The sequence below is a fragment of the Palaemon carinicauda genome, chromosome 14, assembly GCF_036898095.1.
Source record: "Palaemon carinicauda isolate YSFRI2023 chromosome 14, ASM3689809v2, whole genome shotgun sequence".
In the NCBI taxonomy this organism is placed as follows: domain Eukaryota; kingdom Metazoa; phylum Arthropoda; class Malacostraca; order Decapoda; family Palaemonidae; genus Palaemon; species Palaemon carinicauda.
Window position 1 is genome coordinate 11,061,190 of NC_090738.1, and position 26,794 is coordinate 11,087,983.

Genomic DNA, 26,794 nt, shown 5'->3' on the forward strand with positions numbered 1-26,794 from the left:
GGAGTGGATACGAATTTGGACTATACAACCCGACGCAGGGGGATGCAGGTGCCAAGTGCAGATGGGGAACACTCCCGCCGTTACACTACGAAGCAAAGGTTAAAAGAGGTTGGACAGCAAGATGGAAGGGAAAAAAGGAAAGGAGGTAAAGAAGAAGGATTTAAAGTAAGTGGAACTGGTGGCTGATAGAACACTGTAAAGACTCGCCAGTGATGCTTACGATACACCATGTGAGGGGTACTGACGGCACTACCCTCTATAGAGAGAGAGAGAGAGAGAGAGAGAGAGAGAGAGAGAGAGAGAGAGAGAGAGAGAGAGAGAGAGGGAGAGGTGGAGTATCATAAACGAGTACTAGTTTCCTCTAAATTTCATTTCATAGATCTTGGAAGAGAAAAGTTAAATAATAAAAACCAAGTGAAGTCGGTTTTTTTCTATTACTCCTCTCAAATTAAATTCCATTACTGATTTACATGATTCTATTTATTCTAGATTTCTTGTGAAAGGACACCCTTTCCTTGCCATGTCAAGACTTAAACTTAAGGACAAATATCATGTTCATGAAATTAAGTTCTTAATTTCATTGAATTTGATGCTTATTGTTCGTTGTTTCAGGTACTTTAGATATACAGTATATGCCAGGGAAATAACATGTTGGTTCTAATGTGATACTTGAATATTCTTAAAGGATTTTGCGCAGGAACACATCCCTACCGACAAACGCACCGACGGGAATCCATTTTCCACCCAAAAAGGAAACAAAATATAATCACGTATGGATCTCGCAAGGAGGGGCTATTTATTTATCAATATGTGAACGAAGGTCATCAATTGGAAGAGAGAATCGATAAGATCACCTTCTCTGTTGATAAAAAAAGTGACCATTGAACGTAAAGTAACAATAATAACACTTCACTAAATCAGTATCACAGATACCTAAAATATCCTATGTTAATTCTTTGGCTAAGAAATCACTTAACAAATACGCATATTATCATGTATATAAGTATAACAAACAAAGGCTTTGCCAGGATAACATAAACACAAACAATTTATAAAAAAGAAAAAAAAAAAAAAAAAAAAAAAAAAAAAAAACAATAACAATGTTAGTTCATAATTTACTTAATCGTGTTATGCAATCCGCCCTTTCTCACCGAGGTCTTCAGCCTGTACTTGACGGGCGTAGCACTCCTGAAGGAGTCGAAATAGCTATCGTGTTTAGCAACGTTGTAACGAGCGACGTCTTCGCTTCCCTTTACATGATTATGAAGATGAGGATGACTGTTATGATGAGTCTGATGATGGTTGTCATTTGTGGGTACCTTTCCATGCCCATTGACATTGAAGGAGATGTGGGTACCATTATCGTGCAAGTGGGACTGAGATGGAGAATTCGTGGGGATGAATTGTACCTGCAGTGGATTGGAATACGAGGAAGACAGGGCCTGGGTGTCACAGGGGTATCGCTGACAGGTGCCAGGATTGTGGAGGCCTACTTGGGAGGCCGCTCGGAGACGTTCTTTGATCCTGTTATCTATGCCGCTTGTTCTCCATGATGGTTTGCATGATCCTGTGGTATTTAAAGACAGCAGGTACTTGAAGATTTCTCTTTATTTTATTACATAAATTTCTACTATTGTTATAGTTGCTGATGTCAGTGTTTTTAACTTAAATTCTAAATTTCATGAGGATTGAATTACGCATATATCACTTCACCCCTACACTAAGTATCTGTTTCTTATCTGCGAGTCTAGTTTTCATGTGTTGACTTTTGGGATATCACAGGTAGCCTTTAAATGAAAATAGAAATTCCTTCCAAAGAGTCAGCATGGAACAAGAAAATTTATTTCAAATAATAAGTGATGAAATTCATTTTTACTCACACGCCAATAGCGGCCCTCTCTCTAGGAACGTGTTTGTACGTTACGTCACCGAAAGAACAAGAGAGATGTTCCAGGCAGTGGTTTCCGTCATTCATCATGCCAGAACAACTCAGGGACTTGGAAACTATGTCCTCCCGAAGAAAACAAAAGCGAAATGTAAAACACAAGTTTCAAGGACAGGAAAAAAAGCTATACACACTCGAGGTATTCAAATGCTTAAATCTAGTAATAAGGTTTAAGCCTGTTCTTGTAACTGTTATTCTCACCGGTTACTTTAGATGACATTTACATCAGCCCTTACTCAGTTTTACTTTCTTGAGAAGTTCAATGTTATGGTAAACTTGACGGTAATGACTAATGTGAAGGAAAAGCCTTATAAAACATCTTGTTTTTTTATAACTTCCACATATCGGCGTCAATGACCTTAGATGTCAGGATGCCAGAAAACTTTAAATCGATCAATTAACTTTCGCATAACACATGATCTTCCTCATAACACATGATCAATTAATCATTTGCGGTGTCATCAATTCGGAAAAATCTTTTCAACATGTTGTAATCCGAAAGTATTCTCTAATAAATTTGACATTAGGCCGTTGTAGCTGTATTTATCTAATACATAATTAAAGGTATTTATCTTTTTATTTAATTATTACCAATATTTAATCTAACAAATAATTTTAAATCTTCATTGAAGCATATTTGCAAATAAACAAGTAATGTATTGTCTTCCGTGTCTGCATACATACACATATGCCAATGTTGATAAAAATAAACTTACTTGCAAATTGATATCAGTTTCAAGGTCGAGGTTCTGAACGTACTCCTGCACATGAGAAAATTCCTTGAGTTTTTCGTCCACTACATCGGCACTAACGTCTCTTCTTCTGCGTTTGCCTCCTGTCGTGGTTGCCATCACCGTCACAAAACTGTGGACATCCAAAAAAATAAGTTAATTATTTATCATTGTCATTATTTTAATCATAATCACTAATCAACAATAAGGAGAGAAAGATTTCAAATGCAAATTCTTGCACTTACCCAAAGCCCAACAGAGGTAGCAAGGACCACAGCAGTGCGATAGGAGCCAAGATGGAACAGGCTTTACAAAGGGCTGCTGCCTTTCTTTCTCTAATGCCGTTGCCGTATCCTCCACCGCCGTAGTCACCCCCACCAATGCCGTATCCTCCACCACCACCACCACGCCCACCATTGCCGTATCCTCTACCATCGTAGTCACTCTCACCACTGCCGTATCCTCCGCCACCACCACCCTTCTTCTGGTGCACAATAACGAAAGGATGGCCTCCACTGCTGCCTCCTACACTACCATAGCCACTTCCGCCGTAGCCTGAAGCACTGTTGCCAATACTGCCGTATCCACCTCCTCCAATACCACTGTCGCCACCAGACATGGACACTGCGTAGCCAAGGGAAATATGACAATTTTTTTTTCTTTGTCTCTGTTAATATGATAGTTTCCTTTTCCATCCTGTTATTTTGGGCTATCAAGTTAAATATAAATTTTTGTTTTGTTTCTTTTTTTCTTTTGGCTTATGTAATGAAAGAAAAGCGTGATAACTGCAATTTCAGAACGAGAACGGGTAATGGTTGTTGAGATTGTTGTTGAATTATAGAATTGCGAAAAATGACAATTTTTAATTTCTTTACATCAATACAGACTAAGATTAACTCAGCACAGTTTGCGCGTAATTGGTTTTTATTATCATAATGTGATTATTATTATTATTATTATTACTATTATTATTATTATTATTATTATTATTATTATTATTCCTATTTGTTAAGCTACAACCCTAGTTGGAAACGCAGGATGCTAAAAGCCCCGGGGGCTCCAACAGGGAAAATACCCCACTGAGGAAAGGAAAAATGCAAAATAAAATATTTTAAGAAGAGTAACAACATTGAAATAAATATCTTATATAAACTATAAAAACTTAATCAAAACAAGGCGAAGATAAATAAGATAGAACAGTGTGCCCGAGTGTACCCTCAAGCAATAGAACTCTAACCCAAGACAGTGGAAGACCATGGTACAGAGGCTATGGCACTACCCAAGACTAGAGAATAATGGTTTGATTACGGAGTCCTTCTCTTAGAAGAGCTGCTTACCCTAGCTAAAGAGTCTCTTCTACCCTTATAAAGAGGAAAGTGGCCACTGAACAATTACAGTGCAATAGTTAACCCCTTTGGTGAAGAAGAATTGTTTGGTAATCTGTGTCGTCAGGTGTATGAGGACAAAGGAGAATATGTAAAGAATAGGCAAGACTATTCAGTGTGTGTGTGTGTGTGTGTGTGTGTAGGCAGAAGGAAAATGAACCGTAACCAGAGAGAAGGCTCCAATGTAGTACTGTCTGGCCAGTCAAAAGACCCCATACCTCTCTAGCGGTAGTATGTCAACCAAAGACTATATACTGAAGGAAGATAGGAAGGCTCAAAATAGAATGTTAATACGCTAGTTGGCAATTCCAAAGTGAACATAATAGTTGGTTGCTCCGATTTCAGATGGCGTTGTAGGTATACATCGTTTGTCGTCTGTTTGTTTATATTCAGAATTTGATAGTTGACTCAAACGAAAAAATGGCGCCGACAGTAAAGAAGTCACACAAGTGTGTTGTGTGCCATAAACAAAAAGAAACCGATACTCATTTGGTATTTCACAGGTTCCCTAAGGACAAAGAACGGTGAGTCCAAACAGTATAATACATGCAGTATGTGCTGCTAATGAGTAAGCCCCACTGATATTGGATGTAAGATTAAGGCAAGGCATCCACAGTAAATCTCTCTTGTTTTTAAATTTTTGTTGGCTTGTATGCTACCTTATTGTTATTTCCAACCCCCTTTTGATTATTTTTGTGTGTGATACAATTTTGTGTTATTTTGATCCTTTTGATTGTACATTTATTAGTTTATAATACTAAACTATACATGAGTGCATCATGCTTTTCCATTTCAATAAAAAATAAAATACAATTGTGTTTTTATACACCTAATATCTCTCCATCTTACAGTGGCCTATACTGCAATTAAATGTATGCCTACACATATGCATTTGTGGCTAAGTTTAACAAATCAGATATACAGTATGTTTTAATCTATTCGAATGTGGTATTGTATAGAACATTTAAAAATGGTTGTAATATACTGTAAAATACTTAAATTTGCAAGAAAATTAACTAAATCATAAGAGATATAGCTATTGAATTTCTAAAAAATAGACTGAGAAACATAATTTGCAATTTAGTTACCTAAAATTTAAGAATATCATGAATATATGAGTAAAATATACTGACATAGTAAACGGATTTTGAGCGAAGCGAAAAATCTATTTTTGGGTGAGATAGCCATGGCGTCCTGATGGAAGGTTCCTGTTTGGTAGCTTCCTTGGGTATAAGACTACTAAGATATTCCCAGAGAATTTAACCACAGGTTATCACAGAATTCTAACTTCTGGAGCGAGTATCTCAAAGGTTTCCCTTTAAGACATCGTAATACAACAGGGGACACGCATGTCTGAACGTGCCACATAGCTATCTCCACCCCGAACAGAGTTAATGCTTCGGTGCGTAAGGACTGAGAATAGCTGGGAGCCGTTCCACAGCTAATCTCGCTCGTGGCTACTACTGATACTCGAGACGTAAACAAACGGACGCCATTGCTCTAATGACGTCACGCGCGTCTTTATCCTGGCGCCAGTTGCTGCCCATCACCATGATACAATTGTGTAGGGTGGGAACAAACTGAACGAAGTAGTAGGGAGGGTCCATCAGGACGCCATGGCTATCTCACCCAAAAATAGATTTTTCGCTTCGCTCAAAATCCGTTTTTTGGGCTCAAGCCATGGCGTCCTGATGGAAGAGTACCAGAGAATCAATGTATCGTGGTAGATTTTCCCCCAGAGTTAAGTGCCTAGGCATTGACAAAACAGCAAAGTAATCTTAGGTAAGAACCATAGGAACGAAGTATCCTGCCCCCCATTGGTAGGAAGTTCCCATGGGCTATGCCGACGTCAAAGTGGTATTGAAGGGCTATTCATCTTGACAGAAGAACTTTTAAGAACTTAGAGATGAAGCGGAATGTTTGATATTTGTATAGGAACATTCTGAAGTAGGCCAGTGGTGGTTGGGCACTGTGTATAGAGTTCATCTCCTGATTATCAGAAGTAAGTATTCGTGTAGGAACCTTACTGAGGCAAGGTGAATATAATTTAGGATTAGACATCTTAAATTCTTCATGACCATAAGAAAGGAGGAATAAATAAAACTATGACAGTATGTATTTCATAGTAAGTAGGAGCTGAAAGAGACGCATAAGTAATAAAATAGAAATTTTATTTCACAATGCAGAAATTAAATAATTTACAGCAAAAGTAAAGTTCATTTACAGTAATAATAATGTACATAGAAATAAAGGCTTGCTCTTGAATCTGAAAAGGAATTTCAGGATTAGTAGGTACTCGTTCTCGAGGAACGCAAGTCTTTAAACAACACATCATGCTCAAGGCATGCGGCACTTGTGTGACACTATGACATTTCACCTGGGATAAGAACAGTTATAAAAGCACTAAGTGTTTTTAGACATCACTATGAATCACTCGAGGGTCAACATAGGCACCCGAAGAGTTAGAGTCCCAAGTAACTCACTGTTCTACGCAGAGTTAGGTGCAGGTTTCATAACACTACCTGCGGCTACCACAAAATGTTTGATTTCGTGCACTTGTTTCGCATAATGTTTAAAGAAAACTCGCGAGGACTTCCAGCCCGTAAAGTTTTTAAGGCTCTCAAAGTCCATGCTCTGAAAGAAGTTCAGAGAAGATGCCACTTTTCTAGGATCATGACCAGCGGGTGTACTGTTCGGATCCGCTCTGCGAATGAAGTAGGTGATTTTCGCTCTTAATTGTTTCAGTGACAGGTCGCTGCCCGATGTTTCTCCTTTGAAGAGTTGGCCTCCACCAAAGTTCGAAGTTCTGCGAAGATAGACCTTGAGACTCTCTACTGGACATAGAGAGACATCCTCCTTCAGGGGGCATATTCTCCAAGGGCCCCATCTTTTGGTGGGTAATTCATTTTTGGCGAGAAACGTCGGATCAGGGGAGAGGGTCACTTCTCCTGAATCAGCAAACAGGATGTGTCCCTCTTCTCTTGATAATGCCACTATTTCGCTGACTCGAGCTCCCGAGGCGAGAGCAAATAAAAATATAACTTTCTGAGTCAGATCCTTGAGGGGGCATGAATCATTGTCCAAGTTGGAGGCGAAATGGAGCACCTTGTCTAGTGACCAGGAGATCGGTTTCGGAGGGGGTGCTGGGCGTAGGCGAGCACATGCTTTCGGCAGTTTGTTAAAGATGTCGTTGGACAGATCAATTTGGAAAGCATATAGAATTGGTCTAGTCAAAGCCGATTTGCAGGTTGAAATCGTATTGGCTGCTAATCCTTGTCCATGAAGGTGAATGAAGAAGGACATACAGAAATCAATGGTGATTTCTTTAGGATTTTTTGCTTTAACAAAGGAGACCCATTTCCTCCAGGATGATTCATATTGCCGTCTCGTGGATTCGGTCTTGTATTCCTCTAGGAAGTCTAGACTTTTCTTCGAGATCCCAAACCTCTTCTTTGCGGCAAGGGAGAGAAAATCATGAGATGAAGGTCCTTGATTTTCGATGATGAAGCGAAGACAGTCGACTTCTGTACTTGTTGAGAGAGAACTGGGCCCGGGAGAGGGATCAGCTTGGGCTGCAGCTCCAGGACCAGGGGGTACCAGTTGCTCCGGGGCCACTTGGGAGCCACTAGGGCCGCTGTCCCTTTGAAGGTTCTCAGTTTGGAGAGGACTTTCAACAGAAGGTTGGTGGGAGGGAACAGGTATATCTTTGACCATCTGTTCCAGTCCAGTGACATGGCGTCCACCGCTTCTGCTTTGGGGTCCTCGTACGGGGCTACGTACAGAGGAAGTTGATTGTTGTCGCTCGTTGCAAAGAGATCTATCTGAAGTTCTGGGACTTGATGAGAGATGAAGGAGAATGATCTTGCGTCTAGAGACCATTCCGACTCTATCGGGTTTGTCCGAGATAGAGCATCCGCTGTCACGTTGCGGAATCCTTGTAGGTGAACTGCAGACAGGTGCCACTTCTTCTTCTCCGCCAGACGGAAGATTGGGAGAAGCACCTGATTTATCTGGGGCGATCTTGAGCCTTGGCGATTGAGACAACGAACTACCACCGAGTTGTCTAGGGTTAGACGGATGTGGATCGAGGGCGGCGGGGATAACTTCTTCAGAGTAAGAAGGACCGCCATGGCCTCCAAGATGTTTATGTGGAACGTCTTGAATAGTGGAGACCAGGTCCCTTGAGCTTGTTTCAGGTGGGAGTGACCTCCCCAGCCCTCCAGTGAGGCATCCGTGTGGATGTTGAGTGATGGAGGAGGGTGTTGGAGAGGAATGGACCTTATCAGGGCCTTTGCTTCCGACCACGGCTTTAGGAGGCGTCGAAGTCTGTTTGGAAGCCGTCTCTTGAGGTCTCTTCGAGCGATGGATGCCGATCGTCTCCAGACTCCCGCGGCATCCTTTAGCTGTGCACGAAGCACTGGGTTTGTCACTGAGGCGAATTGTAGAGAGCCTAGAACTCGTTCCTGCTGTCGTCTTGAAATGCGTTTGGATTTCAGTAGTCGCTTGACAGACCCTGCTATTTCCTTCCTTTTCTTCTGGGGGATGGAAAGGCGGTGTGACTGAAGATTCCAGTGGATTCCCAGCCACTGAAACTTCTGAGCTGGAGAGAGGCGAGATTTCTTCTCGTTGATCTTGAATCCCAGGTGTTCTAGGTACTGGGTAACTTCGTCGCAAGACTTTGTACACTCTTCGGGCGATGGAGCCCAGACTAGCCAGTCGTCGAGGTAGGCCATCACCTGGACGTTTCTTAGGCGGAGCTGTTGTACTATGGCATCCGCCAGCTTTGTGAAGATCCGAGGGGCCACATTGAGGCCGAATGGCATGGCCCGGAAGGCGTAGCTTTTTCTTTGGAGTCGAAATCCTAGGTAGGAGGAAGCATGATGGTTCATTGGAATGTGCCAATAGGCATCCGCCAGGTCTATAGAGACCGTGTAGGAACCTTGAGGCAGAAGGGTCCTTATTTGTTGAAGCGTCAGCATCTTGAATTTGTTGTTCTCTATGAACTTGTTGAGGGGGGATAAGTCCAGAATGACTCTGAGCTTGTCTGAGTCCTTCTTGGGAACGCAAAACAGTCTCCCTTGGAACCTGGTGGACTTTACCTTCCTTATCACCTTCTTGTTCAAGAGGTCTAGAACATATTCTTCCAGAATGGGGGTCGATTGTTGAAAGAACCGCTGGAAGATTGGGGGTGGTTGCACCCAACTCCAGCCTAGACCGTTCTTGATGATGCTGTGTGCCCAGGGATCGAAGGTCCAACGATCCTGGAATTGGCGGAGTCTTCCTCCCACCGGAAGCACTTCATTGCTTCTGGTGTCCCGAGGACTTGTTGCCTCGGCCGCTAGCTCCCTTTCCTCCTCTACCTCTGGAGGGACGACGAGAGGCGTCTCTGCTTGCACCCCTGGACGAGCCTCTACCTCTGGCATGAAAGGTAGTGGATGGCTGCTCAAAGGCAGGGGTGAAGACCGGTGACTGTGACAACACCGGTTGGGGGACCAATTGAAAGGTCTGTTGTGGTTGGGCAACCACTTGGGAGGTAGCGGGTCCCGGAAACTGACGTCGTTGTTGACGTTGCTGGGGTTTTGGCTTCTGAGGTTTCCTCTTAGGCTGAGGTCCATCGTCCTGAGAGGTTTTCCTTTTTCTGGACATGCCCCACTTGTGGAGAAGGTTCCTATTCTCCGTGGCGGCTCTGTCAGTTATTTCCTTGACAAGGTCAGAAGGAAACAGGTGCTTTCCCCAGATGTTGGAGGAAATCAGCCTCCGGGGTTCGTGTTTCACGGTGGCACCGACAAACACGAATTCACGACAGGCTCTACGAGCCTTTATGAAATGGTACAAGTCCTTCATTACTGTAAGTAAGTGGGATTTGGCCAGTACCATGTAGTGATCAGGTACTCTTGTGTCACAGGCCATAACTTCAAGTTGGACTTGATGAGAAAGAGATGCCGCAAGCCTCTCCTTCGTGTCTTGTTCCCGGCGAAGGAGGTGATCATTGAGCTTAGGGAGGTCTTCATTAAACTGACGTCCGGCGACGTCAGGATCGAGCCTACCCACGACGAAAGTATGTTGAACATCTTTCCATTGTCTAGTGTCAGGGGGTGTCACGATGGAGAAGGGTCTGCACTCCTCCAGTGCAGGGCAGGGTTTTCCTTCTTCCGCCGCTTTAAGGCATGCAGCTAAGGCCTTTTCCAAGAAAGGAAGAATCGCAGTGTCAGGTGCGACATATGTAGGATGCTTCTTGCTCAAGGCAGGAAGCTTAGAGCAGGTAAAGCCCCTGCTCTTAAATGCGGAGGCTAGCATAGCCTGGGCCTTTGCGAGATCGAACACTATCTCTTCTTTAGGTTCGGTCTCCTCCTTCGAGGCAGGTTCGGAACGAAGCCGGACGTAACAGTCCGGGTAGGCCTCGAAGCTTGGGAAGAACTCCACATCTTCCAACGGGACCGTGCCGATCTTGTCACTAACAAAGATCCTGCCGGTCGCAATAACCATATGCTCTGCATACCTCCACGGGTTGGCATGAGAGCAAGCTGGGAGATCCTTGACCGAAATCTTCTTCGGGTCTCTGGATCCAATCATTGACCTGATGGACTCCTGGTTCTCCTTCAGTCTGTCGTCCATGACAGCTCTAATCAGTCGGATCAGTTCTTGGGTAGAAGAGGAAGGATCCGGGGTCGAGGAGGTAGACGGAATGGACATTTCCGTCGGTGTAGGAGTAGGCGGAGGGATGGACGAGGGAGTAGCTCCAAGCTCCGACTCGGTGTATTCCACCTTGTCTTCGTCCTCTTCGGCTCCTTGAGCCATAAGCGTCTTCTCCGTGTCTTCCGAGACGTCTGAGATCTGTTCATCATCCTCGGAATCTAAACGACACTCGTGCATGGACTGAGCCATGACCACATCAGGTTCCACCGTAATTTGGACAGTGGGGATTGCTTCTTTTGGAACCACTGAGTCAGGGGAGGCCTTAGGGAACAACAGGGACCTCAGTTCTTCGGTGGCCAGGTACGGTCCAGTAGCATTTCTCTGAAAACCACGCACCCACTTGCGCAGCTTTTCACGAGCAATGTCTCTAACCTCCGCTGAGGGAGGGTTATGGAAGGCCTCAACTAGGTAGGCCTGGCAGACCGTACAATCCAGTGGATTCCAGAACTTCAAATCCCCTTTCTTGTCTGCACAAGGGGCGTGAGTCCTGCACGCCGTATGCCCGTAAAACTGCGGGCGTTTCACAGCGCAGAAGGCGAAGTCACACTTCATCTGCTCCTCCTGTGGAAGAAAGAGAAAATGAGTATGGGGGAGTCATAGGAATGGCTCTTAAACTAAGTTAATATTAATCATTAATTTTAACTTAAAGAAGGTGTGATGCATAGAGAATGAAACAGTAAAGGAGAACACGCTCCATGCATCTCGCCCGGCTGGTTACCATAAGCTTGGTCCTGGGATAATCCAAATGACCGAGATCATTGGATATAGTTTCCTAGGATTCCCATTATATTGGAACTCCATGGAAAGCCAAGGACAAGGTTGGGATCGAATTCATTCGGTTCCCAGTTAAGAGCCAGAAGGCCTCATTAAGGGTAACTGCCTCTGGCAACCAGCCGTGCTAAGATGCACATAGCATGCTGGAATTAGAAGAATGCAAAGAGACAGCATGATCACTAATAGAGCAGTACTAGGTACTGATCTTAAAAGCAAAGCAGCTTATCTATTTGCAATGTAGGGCTATCTTAGTCTTATGATAGCTACAGTGAGGGGGTGCAAGTATTCTTGACGCCTCCGGGGCATCCGGCAAGCCGCCGGCATGCCGGAGCTCGCTCCAGCATAGATTCTGGCACTAGAACAGACAATTTTCAAAGTCAGTTAGATACCAGGATGGCGGCCGCCGGCACAACGGCGACACGCCGGCAGGGAGCGGCGGCTCCGGCAGCCGGAGGATGCCAGGTTGGTGACTGGGGTAAGGATGGTACAGGTAGTATCGGGTTGCCGGTAGTATATGCCGGCACTCCGGAGATCGACCGGCAAGCGGACGATTAGATAGGAGTAGGAGAGCCGCCGGTAGTAGCCGGCGGCAGCCGGCAGTCCCTCGGTACACGGGGGGCTGGCGGCAAGGGTAGGGAAGTCACCAAGAGGGAGGCAGGTATTGCCGACAGTAGAGGCGGCAAGAGACCGGCACCCGGATAGATAGAGAGACAGGGGGAGGGGGGAAAGGATGCAGGAAGTACCGTCAGGGTTCCAGACATCCCTCCCCCTCCCTGAGGGGGTGTACCCATGATAGAGACAGGCTCTAGCATCCATAAGCAGGGGTCACTAGGGACCGGGAGCAGGTAGCCCAAGGGAGGACTAGGGAACACCCAAGAGGGGGGGGGGGAGACTCCCCTATGCAGAACTACACTAGTAACTAACCTTATAGGACACTATGAAGGTATATGTACCAGAGCGGACAGCACAGGGAAGCTCGGGTAGCCCTACTCATCCACCCTAAGGAGGATTTGTAGGACAGGGGACAGATGAGTATAAACTAACCTAAGCATAGGCTAGGCTATACAAGAGATAGGTGGGGAGGGAGAAGAGAGAGGTCTTCCCAGGAAGGGTTTCTGTACCAGAGCGGCCACTAAGGGAAGGGAGGACACTCCCTAACCTAAGATTAGGCTGATCGGCTAAAACGGTGCAAGAGTACAGTTTCAGCATGGAACAGAGAAACCTTCCTAACCCGACCTAGAGCAGGGCTAAAAGTCCTGAACTAGGCAAGGAAGAAGACGTATCGCTATCGCAGGAAAGTCATAGACTATCCTAGCCATAGAGGTAGGCTAGCCTAACCTCACTCTCAGACGCAATCCTAAAGGGGGTTCATTCCTTTAGGGAGGACTGAGAGGCGATATATATACTCTATTAGACAATTAATCCCTTTACTCAGAAAAGGGATCAAGGCTAAATAGAGGGAATGCCAAGGCAGGGGATGAAGGAAGCATATAGGGGTCCTAAGGTTAGGTTAGGCTAGAAAGAATCACTGACTAGCCTATCCCCTATATGGTCCCTGAAGGCGAAAACATTTGCATCACTAGTCAAAAGTATTGTAAAATAATAATGCCACTATCTTCATAACTTAGTCTAGGATCACTAATAAATCATGCATGAACACTTGTATGTAGGCTCCTGGCCTGGGGGCTATAGTAGCCGACTGGTATGAGGTCAATCGATGACCGATAGCGAGCGTTTAAACACGATATAAAAGTTCCTAGCTATGAAGACTAAATAAACTAATGTATTCGATTAGTATATAATGCCGGAAGCGTTGTTGTGGCTAACTAAATAAGACATGCAAAACAACAACGACGCCATAAAATGGCGGGTCCGGTAGAGGCACAGCTCTGCCACAAAACATCAATTATTTCGCGAAATAATATTTACTTTACGGCCAGAGCTTAATTAAACAATACTGGAACCTTGTACTCAACTTTCCAGAAGAAGGCGAGGCTGAAGGTAACGACATAGCGAAGATGCAAAGCGATAAAGTTAACACAAGGGAAAATCCGTCTAAGTAGGGCAGCTACTAAACAAAGGATAAAGACGCGCGTGACGTCATTAGAGCAATGGCGTCCGTTTGTTTACGTCTCGAGTATCAGTAGTAGCCACGAGCGAGATTAGCTGTGGAACGGCTCCCAGCTATTCTCAGTCCTTACGCACCGAAGCATTAACTCTGTTCGGGGTGGAGATAGCTATGTGGCACGTTCAGACATGCGTGTCCCCTGTTGTATTACGATGTCTTAAAGGGAAACCTTTGAGATACTCGCTCCAGAAGTTAGAATTCTGTGATAACCTGTGGTTAAATTCTCTGGGAATATCTTAGTAGTCTTATACCCAAGGAAGCTACCAAACAGGAACCTTCCATCAGGACGCCATGGCTTGAGCCCAAAAATGCAAATTATGAACAAATATGTCGCAAAATTTACAATCGCATTCCATCCTACATACCCTTAAGCATTACCGATCTTAATGTTTGGTTGCTCGCTCAACAGATGGAGCCATTCGTTTCGCATGGGAGTATCTGGCATCTTTTCCTAGCACACTCATTTGTGTGTTAAAAGCCTGAGCCTTCCTATCTTCCTTCAGTATATAGTCTTTGATGTCAACGGGTGGCTGGTGCATAATATAATCATTATCTTACCTGCATATCTTCCTCCCCAGCTACCTGTCCCACTATAACTGCTGAGGCCATTTCCCCCAAAAGCTGAAAGATAAATAGATAAATAAATTAATTAATCGATCAATTAGTTTTCGTTTATATTGATCAAACTTTTTAGAAAAAAAAATCAAACACGCCTTTTACCTCCGCCTCCTCCCGAACTATGGTCTCTCTCCACCCTGAAATTGGACCTTTGTCTCGTTGCTGAAGACTCCTCCCACGACACTGCTGAAGTGGACGACGCCACAAAAGCCACTGCGTGGGAGACCGCGTCCAACTTCATTTAAAGGTAAATCAAATTATATCCTGGTGACATTGAAATACCATATGGATAGAGGTTAGTTTATCTAATCGATGGTTTCCTTCAGATTATCCAAGAAACTAGGTATTGCACTATGGTGAAAATTTTAAATGACAAGATTCATTCACTTGTACATCGGGATATGGACGCGTGCGTGCACGCACACACACACATATATATATATATATATATATATATATATATATATATATATATATATATATATATATATATATATATATATATATATAATATCCCTTGTGTGAAAACCCTTGAGGTTGCACAACAAATTGGAGGTACAGTAATATGTCAAAGTTATTGCAGCTGGGGGAATGAAGGGAGACTGTAAAGACTCTTTCCATATAGAGGTTTATAAATTATGGTTGATTTCATTTAAGGGATTTTAGTCATATGAACAATTATAACCATAGCCGTTTTTCTCATATTTACAACGATAGGCAAAAGTGTACAATATTACTAAATTTTTAAACCGCATGTTATGCAATGGCAACTTAATTTTAAAACGCTTTAACACTACTTACGTGTAAGCCAAAGTGTCTGATAAACGATTCTAAAATAGCTGGATAGTCCTATATGCTCAAGAATCCGATCCTTCAGAAGACTTGATTCCTCTTGACGGGGTATAGGTTCTCCTGAACTTGTTTACCTACCTGAAGCAGAAGATGAAGTGAACGTCCAGATACGGCGTCCGAGGTCTTTATAAACAGTCAAAGAAATTTGCTCAGCAGTGTAAAATCGAGAGCGTCTGGTTGAAAGTTGAAAGGGATCGCTGAAACCCGCGGGAACATTATTCTTTTTGAAAGCCCGTTTTGCTTTCTTTTTTACAGCATTTCTGCAAATCATTTGACTTATGAAATTAGATTTAGAGGAGGGTTATTTATTTTATTTGGTTTTTACCTCGTTTCGGCAGGTGCAGTGTGAGAATAAAAATTGGCAATCTCTTGATTTATGAGGTTGTATTATTAAAATATTGTTGTTCCCCACTTAAAACCAAAGTTTCGTAGGTCGAAGGTTAGTAATATGAGTGTTCTGAGGTTAAAGATTGTTTGCTTAAATGCAAATACCTTCCTCTTTAAATTTCTAAATGCGTATTCTAAGTACAAGTTTAGAAATATATGGAGCACTAAAACAAAACCTCCATTAACTTGGAACATAACTGGGGGAATAATGATTTTAGACAGGATTCTATAAGTTTTAATAAAACACCCCATATATCAAAAGCCTGCCATATCAAGGTCATTCTAGTTTTGTTTTGGGACTCTAGTCTCGCGAAGTTTTCTCTTTGAAGGACAGGAGCTTCTGCACATCGGGGAGAGAAGTCTTCCGGGTAAAAACGGTAGCCAGTCAAAGTACCCTATAACTCTCTAGCGGTAGTATCTCAACGGGTGGCTGATGCCCTGGCCAACCTAATACACGTAAATAGTAGAGGAAATGAGAGAAACAGTAATGAATATGAGAGGAAGATGACATGATTAATATCAGAAAGAAATTACGTTCAGTGCTCCTTACGCATCACAGTGTCCTCATCACCATTTTCCACATGTTGAAGAACAACATAATTTTCTTAGCCATATCAAATCACTCTTCTAAACACACATTTGTCCATAGAAAACCAAACATTGTCGTATTTTTAACTTGGGACGCTGAATGTATCTAGGCGTTATTCTTTTATTCTAGTGTCTACTATAGATGGAGTGGCCTGTGGACTGAATTTACGAATTTGGACCACAGGGCCAGGGAGTCCATTCATTTGCAATTAGGGGATAAATCCAGTTACAATATGAAGTAAAAGTTGAGAATTTGAACATCAAGAAAGAAAAAGAGAAGCAAGAACGGAGGTATGGTCGAAAGCTATCAAGCGACTGGAATTAGGGGCCGAAAGGACGTTGCAAATACCTATATGAAATGCCTACAGTGCACCGATTGAGGTCCACCGATTGCACTATCCCCTTACGGAAGATTGAGGCTATAAACAGACAAATGGATTACTTTAGCCAAGATTTCGGACGCTTTAAGGACTTTTTATTCACGGGATTGTTGAATTCTATTTCTATTTTCTTTTCATATTTGCTCATGGCCATTTCTATTGCATATCTGTGATCTTAGACGCGTAAGCTGCTGTCATACTGTATGCCAATCTTCATGAAATTCCAATTAAATATTGTTCACTACCCTAAAGTGAGTACAAACCGGCCCTATTTATAGTTAATCCACTCATTGTTCGCTACAAAGACATTGTCAAAGCTTTTACAGTAGTAATATTACTAAGTATATCCAGAAAGGAGAAATAATCACATTATCTAAATCGACATTTGAATTTAGGGAAATAGGGAATTAGGACATACGTAAAAAATTTACTCAGGTATGTAGAATTTTTCCCATATATTCCAATATCAGCAATTACCAGTAGGTTTCAAGGGGGTTATTGGGGCCGTTTCAAAATATTCCAAGTACAGATTTGCATGAATAGGACACAAAAAGCTAGTCAGACCTTACAATATATATATGTGTGTGTTTAATATATATGTATATATTTATATATATAATATTTATATATATATTATACACACACACATATATAGATATATATATATATATATATATATATATATAAATATATATATATATATATATATATATATATATATATATATATATATATATATATATATATATATGTATATATATAGTGAACAATGGAGTACTCAAAGGGAATGTGCTGTCACCTATGTTGTTTATCCTTCTCATGGATTTTGTAATGCGTAGAACAGTTGGAGATGGTGGAGAAGAATTGGACTGAATTGGTGATAGTAATTTAGCAGAACTAGAGTATACTGATGATGCTGTCCTTGTTAGCAGAAGACCACATGATTTGCAATGCTTGCTTACCAGAATGCATTAAATATCACACGAGGTTGGGCTGAAGCTAAATAGAAGAAAGACAGGTGATGAGAACAGAGTATGACATGGAAGATGAAATATCATTGGAAGGAGAAAGGATTAATGAGGTAGAATCATTTTAAGTATTTAGGAACTATGCTCTCCAATACAGGGTCTTTAGAATTAGAGTTTAATGAAAGATTGAAAAAGCAAATCAGACAATGGCTAGGTTAAGTAAAATTTGGAAATCAAATCGCCGGAAATTACATGTAAAAATCAGACTATATATCAGTTTAGTGAGATCAGTGTTACTCTATGGACATGAGTCATGGTGTGACAATGAAACAAACTCCAATAGATTTAGTAGATTTTTTAGAACAAAGCCCTCAGAAGGATATTGGGAGTTGAATGGCAGGACAGGATTAGAAATAAAACTATAACAGAAATTACTCGAGTGCCATATGTGGATGAGATCATGATTGGGGTAGTGGAGATGGTTTGGGAATACTCTTCGCACTCCCGATGAGAGATTAGTCCACCAAACGTTCAGCTGGGCTCCATAAGGCACTAGAAGACTTGGAAGATCCAGACATACATGGCTGAGGACTATGAAGCGCGAAGTAGGAGATGATGACTGAAGAAATATTGAATTAAAAGATCAAGATATAGATGGCTGGCGAAATCTAACCGATGCCCTTTGCATCAATAGGCATAGGAGAATATGATATATATATATATATATATATATATATATATATATATATATATATATATATATAATCTCCTACACCTATTGACGCATAAGGCCGTCTTTATCTTAAGCTTTTAAATCAATACCTCTCCATTCATCATCTCCCACGTCACACTTCATAGTCCTCAGCCCTGTAGGCCTGGGTCTTCCAACTCTTCTATTGCTTTGTGGAACCCAGTTAAAATTTTGATGAACTAATCTCTCTTGGGGAGTGCGAAGGGCATGCCCAAACCATTTCCATCTTTTATATATATATATATATATATATATATATATATATATGTATATATATATATATATATACATATATATACATATATATATATATATATATATATATATATATATGTAAATCAAAGGCCTCAGACACGTCATTCCACAGGCGTCTGTCTATGGTCATTCTATGAGAGTACACACGCACAAAGTTTCTTAGTTCATCAATCCATGGCCTTCTCTCCCTTACCCTTTTTCTTTTGTAATCCCAAGAGACATAAACGTGTATATATATATATATATATATATATATATATATATATATATATATATATATATATATATATATATATATATGTATACGTGCGTCTGTGTGCGCGCTATATTTGCATATTCCATGGATATGTATACACATTTAATGAATTCTATTCTTTTCAATTAATTTTCTCCCACTGTCTAAAAATAATACTGTAAGCTACCCGGTACCCTCGATGTCAACCTCACTAGAATACATCTAATGATTATTTCGTTTCTGGTAGTTTTTTTTTTCCGAATTTTTCAAATTTCCAAATTTGCTTGAATAGACGATTTATTAGGTGAATATTTTTGCTTATCAACAAGCACATTTTGAGATTCTGTATGCAGCCTTCATTCCAGCTACTAGAGAGAGAGAGAGAGAGAGAGAGAGAGAGAGAGAGAGAGATTCTCACATAGTGTATAGAAAGAAAATCGAAGAAATCTTCCAAATGCATAGCCAAAGAGGCGTTGATTTCTCTCTCTTATCAAAACATCAAAAGTAAAAGTAGGTCTGAAGACGGAAAGTTCTTTAACTTTCGTCTGCGGCGATATCATACGCTTACCTTTGGTTACTACAAAGCTTAATTGCTAGTTTTAAACAGTTTCCAGGTTTTCCTTTTTTAAGATAACCAGTTACTTGTGTAATGAATATATACTGTGTATATATAAATATATATATATATATATATATATATATATATATATATATATATATATATATTTGTTCCAACACGAATACTTACCTTCAAACTACTTTCTTATAGGAGATCACTGATTATCTCTCTCTCTACGACCAGATTTGAATATATACCCCCCCCCCGTTCCGCGCTCTCAGTAGCTTTTACCCCCGGCATCCAGGAATGTGCCCCGAGGGTAGGATTAACGGTAGGTCGCCCGTTGGCCAGGTCACGTTCGTCATTAAGTTCTCTGGTCGAGAGAGGTGAACATCTCTCTCCCTAGTATCTTTATCTCTACCGATCCTTTGTGTGCGTCCTGCGACCCACGTGTTCCCAGCGTGGCAACTTGCGTTTTTAAAGTGTGCTTTCCCAAGTGTTCCTGTGCGTTCACTTTTCAACCGTGTGCTTACCCAGTGTTTCATTCATTTCCTTAAGTGCTTGTGTCGTGCGTTGTGTGCGTTATGGAGCTAGTTCGCCGTTGTCCTGGGCCTAGAGCCGGGAAATCGTGTGGAGCGTTCCTCTCCAAGCCCGAAGGGGATCCTCACTCCCTTTGTTCCTCCTGTAGAGGTAAAGTGTGCTCGTCAGCAGACACGTGCCCCGAATGCGTGGACTGGAGCGATATTCAGCGGGTACGTTATGGTACTAAGAAAAGGAAATCAGCGAAACGTTCCCCCAGGAAAGTTAGTGTTTCCTCGCCGATTCCGTCGCCCAGTGAGCGTTCCGACGGAGTCTCGGTTTCGCTGTCACCTACACAAAGTAGGGGACGAGGTAAGTCTAGCGTAGGGGATGAACAAGGCGTCCTATCCCAGGAGCCCAGTGTTAGTGCGGAGCCAGTGGCAGGCCCCTCTAGGGCTAGTGAAGGTCCTAGTAGTGCGTCCGGAGAGTCGGCCCTCGTGTTCGGGGGGCACGCTTCCTCCGATGACCCCGTGTGGGGTAATAACGCAGTTTCAGTGTCACCGCCGCCCTCGTGGGCTTGTGCTTCCGGCTCCTCTTTAGGGGGAGATAGCCGGAGTAAAATCCAACCTGCAAGTCATGATGTCTACGGTTGGAGGCTCCCGAAGACGCCGGGTAGGTCTCCCCTGAGGATGGACGTGGACCTGGATCCCTGGCTCCCGGACATGGAACGATTGGATTCGTTACCGACCCTTCCCACGGAAGTTCCCGATGACTTCCTCCAGCCCTCGACCTCTGGCATTCAACGTCCGAAGAAGTCTCCCACAGTCCCCGCTTCCAGCCGACACGTGGTGGACGCAGTGTCATCTGGTTTTTCGGACATCTATTCCTCGTCAGAGGAAGAGGTCAAGGTGAAACACCGCCGTCGGAGGGAGCGGTCCGGGACCGAACGTTCCAGGTCAAGGTCGCGCTCTAGCTACAGCAAGAAACAATCCCGCTCCCCGAGCCGTAAGTATAGGAGGAGTGTATCTCCTGGGGGAGCCTGGGTCTACGTTTCGTCGCGAGAATCGAAGGCGCTTCGGTCCCCGGACCACCGGTCCAATGAGCAGTCCCCAAGGCGGCCGCCCTCCAAGCACGGCCTTGACCCTCGCAACCTGGCTCGCAGGAAAGACCTCTCTGTTAGGCATAAGTCCTCGAGGCCTCCGGTTCACCCCGCCCAGCGGGGGGAAACGCGCTTCTTTACAGGCAGCCAGGCCGAACCAGCCCAGCTGGTGCGGCCTTCAGGTCGGAAGGAACGGTTCCCGCTGTCGGGTCAGCCCCCGGGAACCGCACCCTCAGCACCCAGAGCCTTCGGGCGAACGAGAGACCCCGCTGTTCCAGCGGTACCTACACGATCCCGAGCCCCTGGTCCGGTCTTACCGGCAGATGAGGTCCAGTACCTTGGCAGGACGGCGCCCCTGGCCCCCAGGGTCAGACGTCCGGTCGGCGTGCCTGGTAACCCGGCTTCCCCGCCCCAGGCCGAGGCCTCGGCTGACGGAGGAGAGGGCTCCCCGACGGAAGACTCCGCCTATAGGAGAGTGGTTAGCTTGATAAGGAGGCACCATGGAATAGCAGAACCTACAGCGACAGGTGGGGATTCCTGGAGGTCAAGTCTCCTGAGGATTATGCAGACTCCCTCCCAGCCTAAGTCCTCCCTGGCACTCCCTCTGGCCCAAGACCTAGTTCTGGGGCAAGAGTTTATTGACAATGTGGTAGCCGGCAATGCCGAGGCTCCCAAGTCCCAAAGTGCCTCTAAATTACTCCAGGGCCTCAAGAACCAAGGGAAGGTCTATTTGCCCGAGGGACGTCGCCCAGGACCTTGTAAAGTGGCCCCGGCCGTAGACATTCTGAGCCAAGAAGTTTCTGACGACAGAGCTTCTTCGGCCCCAGTCTGTTTCTCACCTGCAGAGGCCTTCATGATGGAGGAGATGTCGTGAGACCTAATTAACGTCTCCTCTTGGCTAGACTGGTGGGCTTCCACGTTGGTGGGTGTGCAAGCCTCCTACGACCCCGAAGACCCTGACCAGCAAAGCCTGATGAGGGACCTCATTACCTCCGGGGGTAAAACCCTAAAATTCCTCTCGTACCAGTCTCTCGCCCTTACAGCCAACTGGGTTCTCCGTAAGAGAGACACGGTTCTCGCCAAAGTGTCCCGGAAAGTACCGGACAGGGAGGCGCGAGCAATGCGCAGCCTCCCCCTGTGGGGAGAGTCTCTTTTTCCAGTGAAAGAGTTAGAGGCCTTGATGGAAAAAGCCTCAAAGAGGAAGGAGAGCAACGTCACCAAACCGGCAGCGTCAAGGAGACCTCCATACAAGAGGTCCGTCTCGGACAGCGCCGCAACACCCCAAGCCTCTTCCAGCACTACGAGGAGAGAAGCCCCCTCTTCCTCCTGGTCCTCAACTCCTCAACCCTCCCGCAGAGGTACTTCAGCACCCTCAGGCTCCTTCAGGTCAGGTTACTCCGCCTCTAGGAGAGGCAGATCAGGCCGTTCCTCTAGAAGAAGGTAGAGTGGGAGGCCCCCTATCCCCGCCCAAGCCTCGGGTTGGGGGATGCCTCAGACTACATTGGCAAGCATGGAAGGCCCAAGGAGCAGAACCTTGGACAGTGTCCGTCCTAAAGGAGGGCTACAGACTCCCATTCCTGGCGAATCCACCCCCTCTTATTCCGGCCAACCGGACGGAATGGCTAGCGCCCAAAGATCCAGTAAAGAGGACCGCCCTTCAAGAGGAGGTGTCCTCCATGTTGGAGAAGGGCGCCATGGAAGAAGTTTCTCTCCCAGGACCTGGTTTCTACAGTCGCCTGTTCCTGGTAGAGAAAGCGACGGGGGGGTGGAGGCCAGTTATAGATCTGTCGGCTCTCAACAAGTTCGTCAAGAAGACGGACTTCAAGATGGACACTCCAAAGTCAGTTCTGCTTTCCTTGAGGGAGAAAGATTTTATGATGACCGTCGACCTCAAGGATGCATACTTCCAAATTCCAATCCACCCATCGAGTCGGAAGTTCCTCCGGGTGAAATGGGGTTCCCAGATCCTGCAATTCAGGACTCTTTGCTTCGGTCTGTCAACAGCGCCCCAGGTATTCACGAGAGTCTTCGTGACTGTATCAGTGTGGGCTCACGAACGGGGCATCCGCCTTATCAGATACCTGGACGACTGGTTGCTCCTTTCCGCCTCAAAGGTCCTCTTGGAAGAACAAGGGAGAAGTCTCCTTCAGTTTTGCAGAGATCTGGGTATCGTCATCAACCCAAAGAAGTCCAATCTATCTCCGTCCAACAGAATGAACTACTTGGGGATGACATTGGACACCATTCAAGGGAAAGTTTTCCCTTCGGAGGACAGGATCAAGAACCTCAGGCACATCATCAAGCCCTTCCTATCGGAACAGCCAAGGAGAGCGAAAGACTGGCAGAGGATGATAGGCCACCTGGTCTCGTTGGAGAAACTAGTCCCACAGGGGAGGATAAAGCTCAGATCCATCCAATGGAATCTCAAGAGCCTCTGGTGCCAGACACACTCACAACAAGTGCTAGTTCGGGTCCTTCCAGACACAAGACCCTCCCTGGAATGGTGGTACTGCCAGTCGAACTCCCTCAAGGGGATGCCCTTCGGGACCAGCCCTCCAGAATTGCTCCTGTTCACAGACGCCTCCAACCAAGGGTGGGGAGCCCACCTCCTTGACGGGACGGCACGAGGCACCTGGTTGGAAGGGGAAAAGCAACTCCACATCAATGTCCTGGAGTTGAAAGCAGTCCAGAAGGCATGCTTACACTTCGCAAGTCTGCTAAAAGGAAACACCGTGGCGTTGATGTGCGACAACGCCACGGTAGTAGCGTACATAAAGAAGCAGGGGGGCTTAAAATCGAGGGAGTTGTGCGATCTCACCATAGAGATTCTGAATTGGGCAGAAGAAAATCAAGTAGTCTTATTAGCAAGGTTCATTCCCGGGAAGAGAAACGTTCTGGCCGACGGCCTCAGCAGAATGGGCCAGATAGTAGGGACAGAGTGGTCCCTCCTCCCGGAAGTAGCCAGGCTCATCATTCAGCGTTGGGGTTCCCCGGTGATGGACCTCTTTGCAACGAGACTCAATGCCCAACTCCCAGTCTACTGCTCCCCGGTGCCAGACCCGAAAGCAGCCCTGGAAGACGCTTTTCAGCACAAGTGGGACAACCTGGATGTTTACGCTTTTCCCCCCTTCACGTTGATAAGGCAAGTGCTCAACAGAGTAAGGGCCGCCCGAAACCTAAAGATGACTTTGGTAGCGCCCTGGTGGCCGGAGAGGGAGTGGTTCGCAGAACTAAAAGACCTAACGAGTCACCCGCCGTGGCCTCTACCCGCCAGGTCAGACCTTCTACAACAGCCTCACTTCCTCAAGTTCCACGACAACCCACTCTCCCTTCGCCTTCACGCCTGGAGACTATCCAGCGGCTCCTGAAGAAGGAAGGTTATTCTCACTCCACAGCTAAGAGAATGTCGCTATACCTGAGGAAGTCGTCAGTGGCAATATACCAAGCAAAATGGGCCTCCTTCACAAAGTGGTGCGCTGAGAGACACATTAGACCTCTTAAGGCCTCGGTCCCAGATATAGCAGAGTTTCTGGTGTTCCTCAGAGACAAAGTAGGGATGTCAATCCCAGCCATAAAAGGAGTTCGGGCTGCCTTAGGCCAAGTCTTCCTCCTGAAGGGCATCGACCTGGGGGCCTCGAGACACATAGCGATGCTTATCAAAAGCTTCGAGCAGTCTTGCCCCCCTCAGGCGAGGAGAGTGCCCCAGTGGGACTTAGCCCTGGTTCTGAAGATGCTGTGTCGTCCTCCCTTTGAGCCCTTGAAAGATATCATGGACAAAGACCTTTCCCTCAAGGCCGTCTTCTTGCTGGCCTTGGCGTCAGCCAAGAGGGTGGGAGAGATTCATGGTTTGTCATACGACGTCTCTCACTCAAAGGGGTGGAAAGAAGTATCCTTCAAGTTCGTACCTTCTTTTGTGGCCAAAACTCAGAACCCAGCAGTCTGGGACCCGAGGTTCGAAGGTTTCTCGATTCCTGCTATCCCTAAGACAGGTAATGCAGAAGACTTAAAATTGTGCCCAGTGCGAACAATTAGAAAATACCTGGAAAGGACAGCGCATCTCCGACCGGAGGTCAAGAGCCTCTTCGTTTACACGGGTATTAATAAGAAACAAGTTTCCAAAAACACCATCTCCTTCTGGTTGAGGCAGGTGATCGCCAGATCCTACAAGGAAGCTGGCATAGCAGTGCCAGGCACTCCCACACCTCATGACATCAGGGGCCTGAGCACCTCCTTAGCCTTTGAGAAAAACATGGCAGTAGGACAAATCCTGCGAGCAGGTACGTGGTCGAGCCAGTCAACCTTTACTGCCCACTACCTCAAGGATTACTCAAGGAAATCCTTGGACGGGTACTCCATTGGAACAGTCATCTCCGCCCTCCAAGCGGTATAACGGTATTCCCCAGGCACACTCAAGACTAGCGACCGGTAGGCACAAGTGCGGTTCTCCTACCTCCTACCCAGTTGCTTACTTGCCTCTTCGGGGGGTACCGTCTGTTCCCAGGAATCAATCATTCTTCACGACTACACGTCGAGAAGAAACGTCGAAAGAAGATTTTCTAAAGGTGAGTTCCTAGACACTAACGTGAATTGTTTGAATATTTACCCTCGCTTCCGCTCTCTGGTAGGTCTTGTTATACTGAGGCCTGTTGGCCTCCACGACCAAGTCAGTGGGTCAGGCTGGCGCTCCCGCCTCCTAAAGTGTAAGTCTCCTATAAGAAAGTAGTTCGAAGGTAAGTATTCGTGTTGGAACAAATCAAAAATTTTAAATAATTTTTATTTTTCCTAACATACTTACCGAGAACTACTTTCGGGTAATGGCCCTCCCTACCTTCCCCGAGTGCCTTCTTCCCTTACTAGCATGATGCTAATGCAATAGAACTTAATGACGAACGTGACCTGGCCAACGGGCGACCTACCGTTAATCCTACCCTCGGGGCACATTCCTGGATGCCGGGGGTAAAAGCTACTGAGAGCGCGGAACGGGGGGGGTATATATTCAAATCTGGTCGTAGAGAGAGAGATAACCAGTGATCTCCTATAAGAAAGTAGTTCTCGGTAAGTATGTTAGGAAAAATAAAAATTATTTAAAATTTTTGATATATATATACACATACAAAAATAGGACAAATCTTGCTTCAAGTCTTCATAATATTGCACTGTCTACTCCACAATGGATTTTTCAAACCAATGATTATCAATTATTTTCTCATAACGCATCTCACTCGGTGTCAAGAACGCGTGACGCCACACTCATAAACCTTCCTTTGAAAACGCTTCACTCGAATCCAAAGGGTCAAACCACTTTGATTTATCTGGGTCAAGTGATTCATTAGGACCCGGGTATATTTACTGTAAAGAGCTGGAACATTCCTAGTATCGTTAGTACTGTATTTGTAATACTGTTATTGGGGTGATAAATTGAACTAATTTACTATATAGTTTATATAATATGGTTTGCATTATCGTTATGTTAAAATATCTAACCAACAACATGCATCTCAGTTGAGAGCTATTGTTATTACTACTGTATCGATAATATTCTTATTGTGTTGATAGATTGAACATATCTATCTATCTATCTATCTATCTATCTATCTATATATATATATATATATATATATATATATATATATATATACATATATATATATAAATGAATAAATAAATATACATATACATCTATATAGATCTATATATAGATATATATATATATCTATCTATCTATCTATCTATCTATATATATATATATATATATATATATATATATTTACATATAATGGTTAAAATGGTTTGCATTACTGTAATGTTAGAATATCTACTGTATCTAACAACTTGCATCTGAAAAAGGTCACTATTGTTGTAGGGCAAAATACACAAGACACATGAACTTTTATTTACAAAACGATAAAAAAATTATACTTATA

At 44.3% G+C, this 26,794-nt stretch overlaps 1 protein-coding gene across 1 annotated transcript in view; it reads right to left on the reverse strand.

Annotated features, from left to right (window-relative positions):
- Positions 1-1,219: 1,219 nt before the first annotated feature.
- The window catches only part of LOC137652678 (uncharacterized), a 36,308-nt gene continuing 10,733 nt past the window's right edge, over positions 1,220-26,794 (reverse strand). The window contains exons 7-11 of the mRNA XM_068386082.1: positions 14,218-14,280; positions 2,922-3,300; positions 2,662-2,809; positions 1,881-2,011; positions 1,220-1,567 (exon numbers count right to left, since the gene is read on the reverse strand). Coding sequence (XP_068242183.1) covers positions 1,528-1,567; positions 1,881-2,011; positions 2,662-2,809; positions 2,922-3,300; positions 14,218-14,280 — 761 coding nt within the window. The 3' untranslated portion in view covers positions 1,220-1,527. The remainder of the gene's footprint in view (positions 1,568-1,880; positions 2,012-2,661; positions 2,810-2,921; positions 3,301-14,217; positions 14,281-26,794) is intronic.